Genomic DNA, 13,394 nt, shown 5'->3' with positions numbered 1-13,394 from the left:
GTTTGGGTTATTTTATTGTATTGTATTTTTTTTTTTGTAAGTCGCTTTGGGGCTCTTCTTAAAGCAGTGAATAAAACTGAAAATAAAGGATACAGTAAGCTGCTTCTCCTCTGTTAACCTGGGTTCCTGGAAGCCAGGCTTGGCTAAAGGAAAAGAAAGCAAAGGGTGGATGGAAAGAAAAAGAGAGAGTCGCCTTCCTCATTGCTCGGAGCAATATGCGCAACTGGCATTTTCAGTTCTTCATAAAGAGAATTCTGGGTGGCACATGTAGGAGGAACTCCGATCAGAGTTCATAAGTGAGTCATCCGAGCTACCGAGGTCCAAGTGGCTGTTGTCGATTTTATGAGTTCAGGGTACAAAAGCCTGGGTCAGCTCCTTCAGTGTCTGCCTGCAAGAAATTAAACAGCAAGTGTCTGGTGATGACTGGCTCAGTCATGCAGGTGAAACAGCAACACAGCTCCCTTTGAGTTCATGGATTTACTTACATCCATAGCCCGCCCCTTCCGTCAGGCTTGAGGGGGAGAACAAGAGCAGAAGATCCCAGCGTAAAAGAATGAAACCTTGCTGTCTCACAAGCCCTTTGCAGACCTAACCCAAAGCATTGAGGGCCAGCCCAAACTGGTAGACCTCAAAATACTCCTGAAATGTGCCCAGAGGAGCGAGTTTCAGGTGCAAAGGGGGACAGGCACAAGCAATGCCTATCTTTTGCCCTTGCTCTCAGGATCTGATACGTAAGCTTTTTGCAAACATCCATTCCAGGTGTAACTGAGTACACAGTGAAGAGAAACAAGGTGGCACTTGCTAGCTTGGCTTTCAAACTCCACATGCTCTAGGCATCCTTTGTGCCAGAGTCTGTGTGCACACACCCAAAGGCTGCCTACGCACAAACTGCCCTGGTCAACAGTGTGGGTCGGGATTGTATAGTTACTGGTGCCAGATTTTGGGAGGCCTTCAGCAAGAGGCTCTCACTGAGCCCCCCCCCCATCTCGAAGCTGGCACAGCTATAAGATGATGGTAGTTTGCATGCAGAAGAACGCAGGTTCAGTTGCATACCTGGGAGAGAAACCTGTCTAACACTCTGGAGAGCTGCTGCCAGACCGTGTAGGCAGTACTGAGCTAAATGGTCTGACCTGGCGTTAGAAAGCTGCCTATTCTTTTATGATACTGTACAGAAAACACTTTGGATCTCCTTTCCTCAGGAGATCAGATGAGGTCCCTTCTTTTTAATGCCTTTCCTGGAAGCAGAAACCTTTTTGTTTGCCAAGTTGTTGAACGCGCTGGCTTAATGTGTGCAGGGTGTCTGTGTGTTTTCCTGTTGCTGTTCTTAAATGTTTAACTCTGGGTTTTATGGCGATGAGTTTAGGTTTTATTGCATGTCGCCTTGAGTGCCCTATGGCTGGGATGGTGGCTGGAGAAAAAAGCAACAGGTTGGATCCCGCCCCTCCTGTGAATTCTGCCTTAACTATTTCAATTTTCAAAAATTGTACCGGCGAAACGCTCTGCAGTTTGAAAATGGCCAGAAGTTATCAAGCGAGGCACCGTCTGCTTAAGCATTTGACACATTTCACAGTAACGCTGAACGCATTTTATCTCGCTTCCCTTCGGTCACGCCGTGTCAAATGAACAGAACTGTGTGGATGTTGGAGCGCAGCCAAATAGCTTTGGTATCTAAGCGGTTGGCGTTTGGGGTTTCTCAGAAGCCACTGGCTTCACAATAACAGTTTGTGCATCCTAAATTCCTGGGGGGGAGGGTATTTGTGGGCTGCCATCCTCCACATGGTTAAACAACTTGCATCCCGTTGATTTCTGGGGGGTGGAGGCAGCCTGTATATTAGGGCTGCAGCCCCTAATGTAGCTGTTGAATGCTGAAGCGGGGGGGGGGGCGTTTGCTTGTTTATTTTGCCTGGAGAAATGGGAAACGAGGAACAACACTCTTGCCATCCAGCGTTTATGACCTCGAAAACACAAGGATGCTTCAGTTATTTCGTTGTTGCCATTTCAACCCATGCTTCCTCCAGTCAAAGAGCACAGAGGAGTGCAGAATGTTTTCCTCATATCCTCACAATGACCCTGCAAGATAGGTTAGGCTGAGAGCAGATAACCGGCCAACTTTGCAGCTGGACAGGGATTGTGAACTAAGTCTCCCTGCTCTGTTTAAGATTCTGCTCTTTACATTATGCTGCTGGTGGCAATCCACATCCCATGGAAGCTGCTAGTTCAGGCAACAAAACATCTATGCATGTTCTGAGTGGTCGGGAGGAGACTGATTTGCTGCTGGAGATGGGGAAAAGGATGTTTCAAAAGCATGCTAGCGATTGCCAGAAAAGCAACAGGATTCTCCGGTTGGAGGCAATAAGCCACAGAGCCACAACTTCATTAGTGTCCAGCTACACATTTATACACAAACTCAAGTAACTGCATCCTAACAGTATCTGTTAGGATCTGAAGAAGTGTGCATGCACACGAAAGCATATACCAAGAACAAACCTAGTTGGTCTCTAAGGTGCTACTGGAGATTTTTTTATATGTTTCGACTGCATCCTAACAGCGCTGTTTTATTCTTTTCTTTATTAAAAAAAGATTTTTCAGGGGTGATTTTGACTAGGAGAACAGCAGCAAGGTGGCAGGTACCTGTTCCCTTGATTCTTTCCTCACCACTATCGTTTCTGGCAGAAAATTTTTTGGAAAACAGAAAAATGGGGCCATTGAAATTAGTGGACCTAATAGTAAAGATAACGGGACCCCTGACCATTAGGTCCAGTCATGGCCGACTCTGGGGTTGCGGTGCTCATCTCACTTTATTGGCCGAGGGAGCCGGCATACAGCTTCCGGGTCATGTGGCCAACATGACTAAGCCGCTTCTGGCGAACCAGAGCAGCGCACGGAAACGCCATTTACCTCACCGCCGGAGCGGTACCTATTTATCTACTTGCACTTTGACATGCTTTAAAACTGCTAGGTTGGCAGGAGCAGGGACCGAGTAACGGGAGCTCACCCCATCACGGGGATTCGAACCGCGACCTTCTGATCGGCAAGTCCTAGGCTCTGTGGTTTAACCCACAGCGCCACCCGCGTCCCTGGACCTAATAGACTCGTGGCCATTAATTTCAAGGGGTCTACTCTGAGTACAACTTAGTTGACTACCACCTCTGCTTTGCAAGCAGGCAGTACCTGCTTCAGTTTCTGGCATCTCCTGGTAGGACTGGGAAGGGACTGTGGCCGTGACCCTGGAGAGCTGCTGCCAGTCAATGTTGACAATATCAGCTCAATGGACCAAGTAGATCCCTATGTAAAGGGATGAAAGGAATGAAAGAAGGCATTGGCTCTGGCCAGGGAGGGCAGGGTATAAATAAAAGTTGTTATTATTATTATTATTATTATTATTATTATTATTATTATTCCCTGTATTTGTCACATGCACCGCCACTTCCATTCTGCTGCAGTCCGCCTTCTGCCACAAACTATGCTGTTCATCTTGCTGCCCACTGTGGTGAAATTATGCAACCCATTTAATTTTGTTGTTCCACTCCATTCATTTAAATGCAAAGGAAACTCGATGCAAATGGCAGGGGGCTTAAATTCAATGGTGCATTGTTTGCAGACCAAAAGCAACAGCAAGAGTAAATATTCACTGGATTGATTTCCATTCTGGACATTGGATGAATAAGTGACTTCTGCTCTCGTTTCCGTCAGAATTCGCCAGCATCCCTAGTTATAAAATAAATTTTTGCACCAGCTAGGTTCTGTGCAGAACAGAGAAAAACCCCAGCCAGAGATCCGTTGCAGAGCCACAAGATCTCATGGATAAGTGACCGAGCAACACACTCCGAAGCTGCCACGATTGGCTAAAACAGGTCACAAGAACTCCTGGCTGGAAGCCACAAGCCCATTGCTCCCTGTTCTTTCCATGGCTGGTTGTAGACCAGTGGAAAGCCCCAGGATGCAGGCAGAAACCCAACGTCCGGGGCAATGCAGGGGTGCAGAGTCACATCCGCACAGCAGGCCGCCCTTTGTGATCATGCTCCGCTTTTAAATAATTGTTTCATTCAGCTGAGGAAGTGCCCTTACATGCAGATAACTGGGCAGCATCAGGATTTCCTCTAGCTGGGACTTGTTCCTAAGAAAGGTCAGGGCATATTTTCCCCCATATCTCATTTTGCACAGATGTATTCCTTCTAGTGCCGAAACATAAAAGCATCTGTGAGCCTGGTTATTGCGTTTCCTATGTGATATTTCCACAGTATCAGCTTCAGCAGCACCAGTTGGTTTCTGGAAACTCTAATAAGCTGCTTTTGTGAGTTGCGGTGGGTGGATCAGGAACAGGGTGATGATTTTCCTTTCTCGATGTTGTCATGTCAATGGTATTTGATGCTGCATTCCTGCTGAAACTCCGGAAATAGGTTGGGAAAAAATAATATTTTTAAAGAAACCCTATGACTTAATATTCTGTAACTGGCCACTTTACAGATACAGTGGTGCCTCGCAAGATGAAATTAATCCGTTCCGCGAGTCTCTTCGTCTTGCGGTTTTTTCGTCTTGCGAAGCACGGCTATTAGCGGCTTAGCGGCTATTAGCGGCTTAGCGGCTTTAAGAAAAAGGAAACAAACTCGCAAGAACTCGCAAGACGTTTCGTCTTGCGAAGCAAGCCCATAGGGAAATTCGTCTTGCGGAACAACTCAAAAAACGGAAAACTCTTTCGTCTTGCGCATTTTTCGTCTTGTAAGGCACCACTGTACTGTAATAAAGGAACAGAATTTATGAATTCGAGAGCATTCAAAATCCCCAAGGCAAGACCGTTTTTAGAGCTCTTAGCATTTGATACTCACAAAACCAGGCCAGAATTACTGTGGTGTTGATGTTTTTAAAAGGAGGTGTGGTGTGTGATTTGGTTTGGTTCCTTTCTCTGGACCAAATGGCCTCAGACACCTTTGGGAACACAAGAGCCAGTAAGGGGAGGGCAAATGAAGTACACCAAAAACAGGAACAGCTGGTTTTGATTACGCTTGCGTGTTTGCCTGCCAGAGCATCTGGTAGCATCAAGGGCTGCTTAATTTTCGTTTACTGTCTGGTGGTGTGCAGCTGCCAGAGTGAATGCTGCCAGAGATGAGACTAGATTTGAGCAATACAGGCAGGGAGAATGAGACTGGGTTTTGCAAAAAGAAAAATTTTGTAAAATTAAGATAAATGTGCCGTGTACAATGTAAAGGTAAAGGGACCCCTGACCATTAGGTCTAGTCATGACCGACTCTGGGGTTGTGGTGCTCATCTTGCTTTATTGGCCGAGGGAGCCGGCGTACAGCTTCCGGGTCATGTGGCCAGCATGACTAAGCCACTTCTGGCAAACCAGAGCAGCGCATGGAAACGCCGTTTACCTTCCCGCTGGAGTGGCACCTATTTATCTACTTGCACTTTGACGTGCTTTTGAACTGCTAGGTTGGCAGGAGCTGGGACTGAGCAACGGGAGCTCGCCCTGTTGCGGGGATTCGAACCGCTGACGTTCTGATCAGCAAGTCCTAGGCTCTGTGGTTTAACCCACAGCGCCACCCGCGTCCCTTGTACAATGTACTTGGCTTGTTTTAATGATAATTTGAGAGGGGCGACAAAACAGAGAAAAATTGTTCTCCACTGAGGGTGAAGGTAAGAATCATTGCCTTCACTTTTATTTGGCTGCAGGTGGGAAATCACGTGGCTAAATACAAAGACTAAATGCCTTTGCGAAAACAAACACTCAGACACCCTGCACACAAAAAGATAGCAGGTCAGGGATGAGGGTTCTAGTTTCTCCCTGCCGTTCTTATTTTCTAGGTACAGGGATTTGTATGTTTGCTTTCTCTCTGGACACATCTAGTCACATAAGCCCTCACTATGAAGATTTGCAGCTCATTTTATGACTCAGGTGAGAGCTAGGCCTAGCCAGACTCAGGAATTTCTAGTTGCTTTCCCTCTTCACATGAGTAACGCATGGAGAAACTTTGGTTTGACTCCAAATGTGTTTCTGAAGCTTGGGCCTTGAAACCTCTCTTCCTCTTGCCTTGGGCATTTGCTATAACTCTGTGGAAGGGAAAGTTTCCCCTTGTCCTCAGCCATGAGCCATTCCTTGCCGTTCAACATGCTTATTTTCTGTGGCGAGAGGGTGGGCTTGCCACTTTTCTTCTTGCAAATTACACAGGGCTGCTGGCAGATAATGGTGCCTGTAGCTTTGGAACTCCTTGCTGAATCATCTTTGCCTTAACCATTTTTGTTTTTCATTTCAGGTGACGGATGCTTTTGCACCAAGCAATGCCTCTGTGTTGGTTTTCAGCACTTCTGTGCCCCCTCATCTGTACCGTATTCAGAATCTGGGGGCCGTGAAGGATTATAACATCCGTGTTTCTTGTATGAACGAAGTAGGCTGGTCTGCCTTCAGCCCGTGGATAACTGCCAATACAACAGAAGGAGGTAAGTAAAACAAACTATTTCTGGGTTAGCAAAGTCTGTAACCTGAAGCTTCTGTAACCCGAGGTACCACTGTACTGTCAATTAGGATAGCGGCTGCTGCATGGGAATGTAGTTGTGCGAATGTTGTGGGCGCCTATTGGACAGCGCCAGTGACATCACTGATGATGAGCAACGCACCCACCCACCCTGCTCTCGTATCTGTGCCATTTTCTTAGCAGATGGGTATTCACTTTCTGTGCCACTCAAGCAGTGCATGTAGCCCTTAAAAAAAATAATTAAGAGTGGAAGCCACTAGCAAGCCCTACATACCCTGTGCCTATCTTGTGATCTACATGCCTTTGTTTTTGTCTTGTTCTTTGAATGCTGTATGCTCCCACCCCAACAATTCTGCAGCTCGCATCTTCCCAAAGTCAGCAAAATGGGGAAATGACCAGCCATCTGTTTTTCCACTGTGTGTTTTTCAGCTCCCTCTGCTCCGCCTGGGAATGTCACACTCTCCGTCAACGAGTCCAGCTCTTCTGTGATCGTCACGTGGATAAAGCCTCCCTCTGCACAGCTGAATGGAGAACTTCAAGGCTACAGCGTCTCTCATGTGTGGCAGAATTCAGAGGTGTTTGTAAGTATTGAAACAATGGCTTCATTCACATGTCACCCTAAACAATGGTTAACGATAGCCAAGGTTTTAAGACCAGCAGGAAACCTTGGTTTGCCAAGCATATCTGAATTGTATTTTATAAACCATAGAGAAGCAGTAAAGCTGGGCCCAATGATCAACTATGGTTTGCTAAACCATGGTTTATAAACTATGGGTTAGTGTTATATGCAAACCAGGCCAGTGAACAACTCAGGTTCCTATTAACCAGAGCTTTTAAAGATATTTTGAACTGATTAAGGGAAATGTAGGTACTGATGTATCGCATAAATGCAGCTAAGCCAGAATGGTGAATTTGCTCAGGGAAGGGGATGCGCCCTCTCCAAATGGCCCCAGATATTTAGCAGCAGTTAAGAGATTGAGGGGGACGCAGGTGGCGCTGTGGGTTAAACCACAGAGCCTAGGACTTGCCGATCAGAAGGTTGGCGGTTCGAATCCCCGCGACGGGGTGAGCTCCCGTTGCTCGGTCTCTGCTCCTGCCAACCTAGCAGTTCGAAAGCACGTCAAAGTGCAAGTAGATAAATAGGTACTGCTCCAGCAGGAAGGTAAACGGCGTTTCCGTGCGGTGTTCTGGTTCGCCAGAAGCGGCTTAGTCATGCTCTGCCAAGAAAGCAAGATGAGCGCCGCAACACCTGAGTCGGCCACGTCTCGACCTAATGATCAGGGGTCCCTTTACCTCTACTTAAGAGATTGAGGTGGCAGTCCTACACCCACTTACCTCATAGTTAGTCGTGCTGAACTCAGTAAGAACGTATTTCTAAGTAGACATGCACAGGATTGCACCGTGAGGCTCTTAAGTCTGCACTGCTCCAGACTTGGCATTCATCCTATATCCCTGGCTTTATGAATGAGAGAAGAAGATTAGGCCCTAAAATCTTCAGCTGCTTGTAGCTTAAAAGGATGTTTGGGAAGACCCTGCGATCTAATACTTTGAAGCCTTTTGTGTTTGCTTATGAGAGCATTGCAAAAAGCCTGTTGAACTTCGAGACCTTGTCGAGTGGGGAGTCTTACTCACAGCAAGCCTCACTCATCCCTCCCAGGCTCTGAGCAGGTAGAGAACGGCAGTGAAGTCCCCACTTTTATCTGAAATGTGTTGGCCTACATCAGAAAAATTGTGGCATCACATAGCTACAAGTCCCATGAGAAAGGAAAAAAGAAAACAAGAAGTTTATACTTGTGATAGAAGCATGATCCAGATTCCTAGTTTAGGTTTCCACTGAGTTGATTTTATTTATATTAGATTGGCTTTTTGAGTCCAAAGTGTGAGGTATTGAAAAGAAACTGCACCGCGGCTCACCAAAATCCCATGCATGCCTACGCTGAAGTAAGCACTGTTGTGTTCATTGGGGCTTGTGCTCAGGTCAGTGCGCAAATGTTTTCGTTGTTTTCAAATCTCCCATGGAAGGGGGGAATGTGATTCATGCTTGTTTTCTGTACGACTTGAGTTTTCTGTTCCCTTTTTAATGTTTTGGGGATTTAGAAATCAAGGAGCTCAAACCCACTGAAATCAGCAAAGTGATAATATGGTCTTGTGACTAGTCTAGGGTGGAGACGCAAACTCATCAACTTGTCTTAACTAAAGGTCACTTCCTTCATCCTCAGAGAAGGAAGGCATAAATCTAAGCATCTTGCCTCTCTAGAAAAACGCTGGATGCCAAAACTTTTACTATCTAGGCAGTTCACATTCTGCATGTGCCTGCAGCTTCTGAGTTGTAATAAAACACACTCCTTTGTTTGCTCTTGAGCATTCCTGAGTACGACAGAAAAGCATTTGTCAGGCTGTAAGTTCTTAATGAAGCCCTTTCAAAAGACAAGTGGCTTCTAGCAACAGGACGGATTTATTATGCAGCAGAAGTTGCTTAGGCAAGAGTTTAATACGCTTGTAAGATGGTGCAAATGTGTACTGCTCCTGATCTGAGACTGAGAACGGGACATGGGATCGCCTACCCCATTTTTTCAGCCATTTTGTTTTGGGACCTGAATTCTGCTTGTCTTAACAGTGATTATAAGCCTCATATCAGGAAAGATGTTAACCATTTTTTATGCTTCTCCAGTTCCCTCTTAACCAGGGGTTGCTAACTAGATTCGAACCCTGGTTAAGAGAGAATGGCTCAGTTTGCATATGACGCTAAACCAAACCACGGCTCAGTGTGGACATGTGAGCATGCGGGCTTCTGCAATGCTGGGAAAGTTCATTTAAAAAAGAAATTTGTTCAAGTTCCTTATCCAAGGAACTAGTTCCAGTTAAGCTTGTCCTTTTACAAAATGAACTAGTTCATAAAAAGTTCATCCTCAACCCAAAACAATTCAGAATGTTACAAGCTGCTGTGTAGAAATATAAGGTCAAAACGTAAATCAGAGGCAACAGACTGGTAACAAGATGTCTGAAAGGCAGAATGTCAACAGGTAAAGCTTTCCTCAAAGTTGCATTTCCCTACTACAGAAGACTTACCCTACTTAATTTGTGCCAGCTACAGAGCTGCTAGAGGCACAAAGCATAATTCGCTTGGTTTCTGTACTTGCATTTCTCACTGCAAGCTGCTCCGGTTGGAAGAGAGTGAATCTCTTCAACAAGAAAAATATAGGAAATGCCTCATATTCCTTCCTTCTGATTGCTTAGCAACAGTGACTAAGCATCCTCAGCAACACCAACACCTCTATATCTGCCCAATAAGCCTTAGATCGTCGCCTCCATATTTTAACTTTTAAAAATTAATTCTGGTCGATGCTAAGAGCCTGTGCCTCCTGGTTGGAGTGGGTTGGAGGAGATTAAACATGCAGATAAATTAGAAATCATTCAAAGTTCTTCCCCCCGCCCCCAAATAAATATAGTTTACATTTGGTTCACCTGGCAATTATGGGAACTACTTTCAGGTGTAGTTCAGAGGTTTTTGATCTAGTTCAGTGGCCTTTTGTTTATGTGAACTAGTTCATGGCAAATACTGGACTTCTGGAAAAGAGACTGTGGCTGCCTCATTCCTCCCCTCCTTGCTGCTGCTATACCCAGTTAAGCCATGTTTCAGCTTAGTGTGTCATCCGTACCCCAACGTGGGGTTTGTCTCCTCCAGATCAGTGCCGGATTTACGTATAAGCTAAACAAGCTATAGCTTAGGGCCCCGCACTTTTGGGGGGCCCCAGAACAATTAAAGGAAAAAAACTGGATGCGCATTTCCAAAATATAAGATAAAAAGCAAATAAAATAAAACCTACATATAGCAACAGTGTTTTGTTTTGTTTTGTTTTGTTTTGTTTTGTTTTGTGTAGACTCCTATGATGTAAGTAATGGGCCCCACCTGCTAGCCTGCTCCTGAAAATATCACTGGTTTACTCCTTTCTATATATAGGGTGCCTACATTCTGCATGGACTGGTTGAATGGCAACATGTGCAAATTGCTTTAGATACCTATTAGGTCTCCATAAATTACCATATACAGTGGTGCCCCGCAAGATGAATGCCTCGCAAGACGGAAAACCCGCTAGACGAAAGGGTTTTCCATTTTTGAGCTGCTTCGCAAGACGATTTCCCCTATGGGCTTGCTTTGCAAGACGAAAACGTCTTGCAAGTGTTCCGATTTTTTTCCGCCCCCCCCTTTTCTAAGCCGCTAAGCCGCTAATAGCCTTTTAGCTGCTAATCCGCTAATCCTTTAATAGCCGCTAATCCTTTAATAGCCGCTAAACCGCTAATAGCGCTAATCCGCTAAGCCGCTAATAGGGTTGCTTCGCAAGACGAAAAAACCGCTAGACGAAGAGACTCGCAGAATGGATTAATTTCGTCTTGTGAGGCATCACTGTAGCATATATTCAACACCAAAAACAGTCAGAATTTTTTGTTGACAAAGGACGGCTGGACATATAAAGGGCCCCATTACCTTCAGTAGCTTAAAAAGGTAAAGGTAAAGGGACCCCTGACCATTAGGTCCAGTCATGGCCGACTCTGGGATTGCGGCGCTCATCTCGCTTTATTGGCCGAGGGAGCCGGCGTACAGCTTCCGGGTCATGTGGCCAGCATGACAAAGCCGCTTCTGGCAAACCAGAGCAGCGCACGGAAACACTGTTTACCTTCCTGCTGGAGCGGTACCTATTTATCTACTTGCACTTTGAGGTGCTTTTGAACTGCTAGGTTGGCAGGAGCAGGGACCGAGCAACGGGAGCTCACCCCCTCGCGGGGATTCGAACCGCCGACCTTCTGATTGGCAAGTCCTAGGCTCTGTGGTTTAACCCACAGCGCCAGTAGCTTAGGGCCTCATCAAACCTAAATCTGGCCCTGCTCCAGATAAACCACGAGCTGTAAACCAAGAACAAACCTTGGCTATATAATGGGGTATATAAACAGATTTGACTTGTGACCCACCATCACCACCCTTTGCTCCATGTTAACCAGTATCCAATCCCTCCTTTGTTAAAGCTTCCCCATTTTGGGGTGGTGTGTGTGCCAGTCGGTCTATTAACGATCAGCTGAGAGCCTTAATCGTTTCATAATTTTGCCTAGTTCCTGTTTACACAGACCTTTGATACAGCCTTATTCAGTTGAAGCTGTACTACCGTAACACATTGCTCTACAAAGACACCGAGCATTACATGCCAGCCTGCCAGCTGGACTGTGAGTCACAGAAGAAGTTATTTTTTGTGTGTTTTGGTTTTCAGTAGCGGTTCAGCAGGAAGCAGGACCTGTCATTCTTTCAGCTGTTCAGCTGACTCACTAGATATCCAGGAAATAACAGGGAATTGACGGGAAAGGGAATCTCTTGTGTCAAATCAGATATGCTAGCGTTCTTGGAGGGATATCTGGCTGGGATGCCGCTGCATCACTTAAGCTTATTAAAACAATTTGCTTTGCTCCTGCGTAAAGGTGTTTTAGCTGTAAGTGCCCAAATGCCCATTTCGTTTCTGGAGGAATTCTAGCTACAAGCATGGCATCTAAGATCAAAACGGCACCTTGCCTGTCTGCTGAATTCCCATGTACACAAACAAATATCACAAGTGTTAAGAGAATGCCTAGTTGTCAGAATTAATATTTTCCTTAAAGGCAGTGCTGCTTTAAACACAGGTAATTTCCAGACCATTAGTAAGCGTTCAAGAATATCTTAAGGTTGCAGTCCTGTGCATGTTTACTTAGAAATAAGTCTCATTTTTGTTAATTGGGCTTATTCTCAAGCAAGTGGACATAAGATTGCACTCTGATGCTCTGTGTCAAATATTCATGGGCAAACATGTGAGATGAGGTTGGCTTTGGGTTCCCAAGATTCCTGAAGCCCAGTTATTTTGCCTGTTCTCTGTTCCTTGTATAGCAACTGGTTTTGCCCCATTTGTTTATCTTCAAAGTGGCACTTTTTATGTGTTTAATTATATTTATTGATCCTTGTCCAAAGATATACAAAAGTTCATATCCAATACAAAGTATCTTTTCATAATACACTGAAATGAAAGAGATGTTTCATCTTAAAAGGAACGGAGGTGGAAAGAAGAAGAAAAGAGTAAAAAGGGGGGAAAGGAGGAAGGAAGAACGAAAGAAGAGAGAGATGGAAAAAAGAATAAAGAAAGATAAAAAGACTCCCGGTTCTTTGTCCTGCAGCTAAATATCATATTCACTCATTAACTTCCAACCACTCTATCTTCCGTAAACCAATATTTTTTCAGTCTTCAAATCCAGATATTCCAAGTTCATTCTCTCGTTCACACAAAAAATCCATAAAAGGTTTACAATCCTTAATCAATGTCAGTAATGGTTTTTCTCTAATTAAACACATTAACTTTGTGGTTTAAGTGGTACTTCTTGCTAGGAACATTCCTGTGGCTTTACAAATTCGGAAAGGAGTGGGAAAAGGCTGAGCACAGAGAGAAAGCAATGAATTTTACAAACCGTTCCCATCCTCGGCTTTCTGATAGCACTCCAGTTTGGGGAGTTTTTTGTTCGTCTGTACCCCCCTCTTGATTATTTGGCTCTGCCTGTAAGGAGGACAGGTTTGCAATGACGGGGCTTGATGGTCCACAGCTGGAAGCTTGTAGAACTGGGTAAAATTTATGTTGAATTTTGACTCTGGCAGTAAGAGCGTTTACAAAAAAATGCTGGCCAGAGCTACCATCTCGTACTTGGAGTGCTATCTTCACGGAAACTGTGTCTCTCCATGAATCAATAGCTGTTCTCTTGACATGAGTGCTGCCTGTTTATGTTCAGCAAACAAGCATGAAATCTGATCTGGAAATCTGTTGGATGGGGATAAATGTTGGGTTTTCAGCTAATTATCTAGTCTAATGGGAGGAAATGGGTCTACAAAGTCTTTCCCCATTAATTCCTCTGTGTTTT

At 45.1% G+C, this 13,394-nt stretch overlaps 1 protein-coding gene across 2 annotated transcripts in view; it reads left to right on the top strand.

Annotated features, from left to right (window-relative positions):
* Window positions 1-13,394, top strand: part of MERTK (MER proto-oncogene, tyrosine kinase) — a 54,354-nt gene that overhangs the window by 18,944 nt on the left and 22,016 nt on the right. For both annotated transcript variants that reach the window (XM_081188456.1, XM_081188455.1), the window contains exons 7-8: window positions 6,255-6,438; window positions 6,903-7,054. In XM_081188456.1, the coding sequence (XP_081044582.1) occupies window positions 6,255-6,438; window positions 6,903-7,054 (336 nt within the window). The remainder of the gene's footprint in view (window positions 1-6,254; window positions 6,439-6,902; window positions 7,055-13,394) is intronic.

Source organism: Podarcis bocagei (genome assembly GCF_964188305.1).
Source record: "Podarcis bocagei genome assembly, chromosome: 3".
NCBI classification, from domain to species: domain Eukaryota; kingdom Metazoa; phylum Chordata; class Lepidosauria; order Squamata; family Lacertidae; genus Podarcis; species Podarcis bocagei.
The sequence above is the reverse complement of the archived record's forward strand: the minus strand, read 5'-3'. Positions and strand labels throughout refer to the sequence as shown.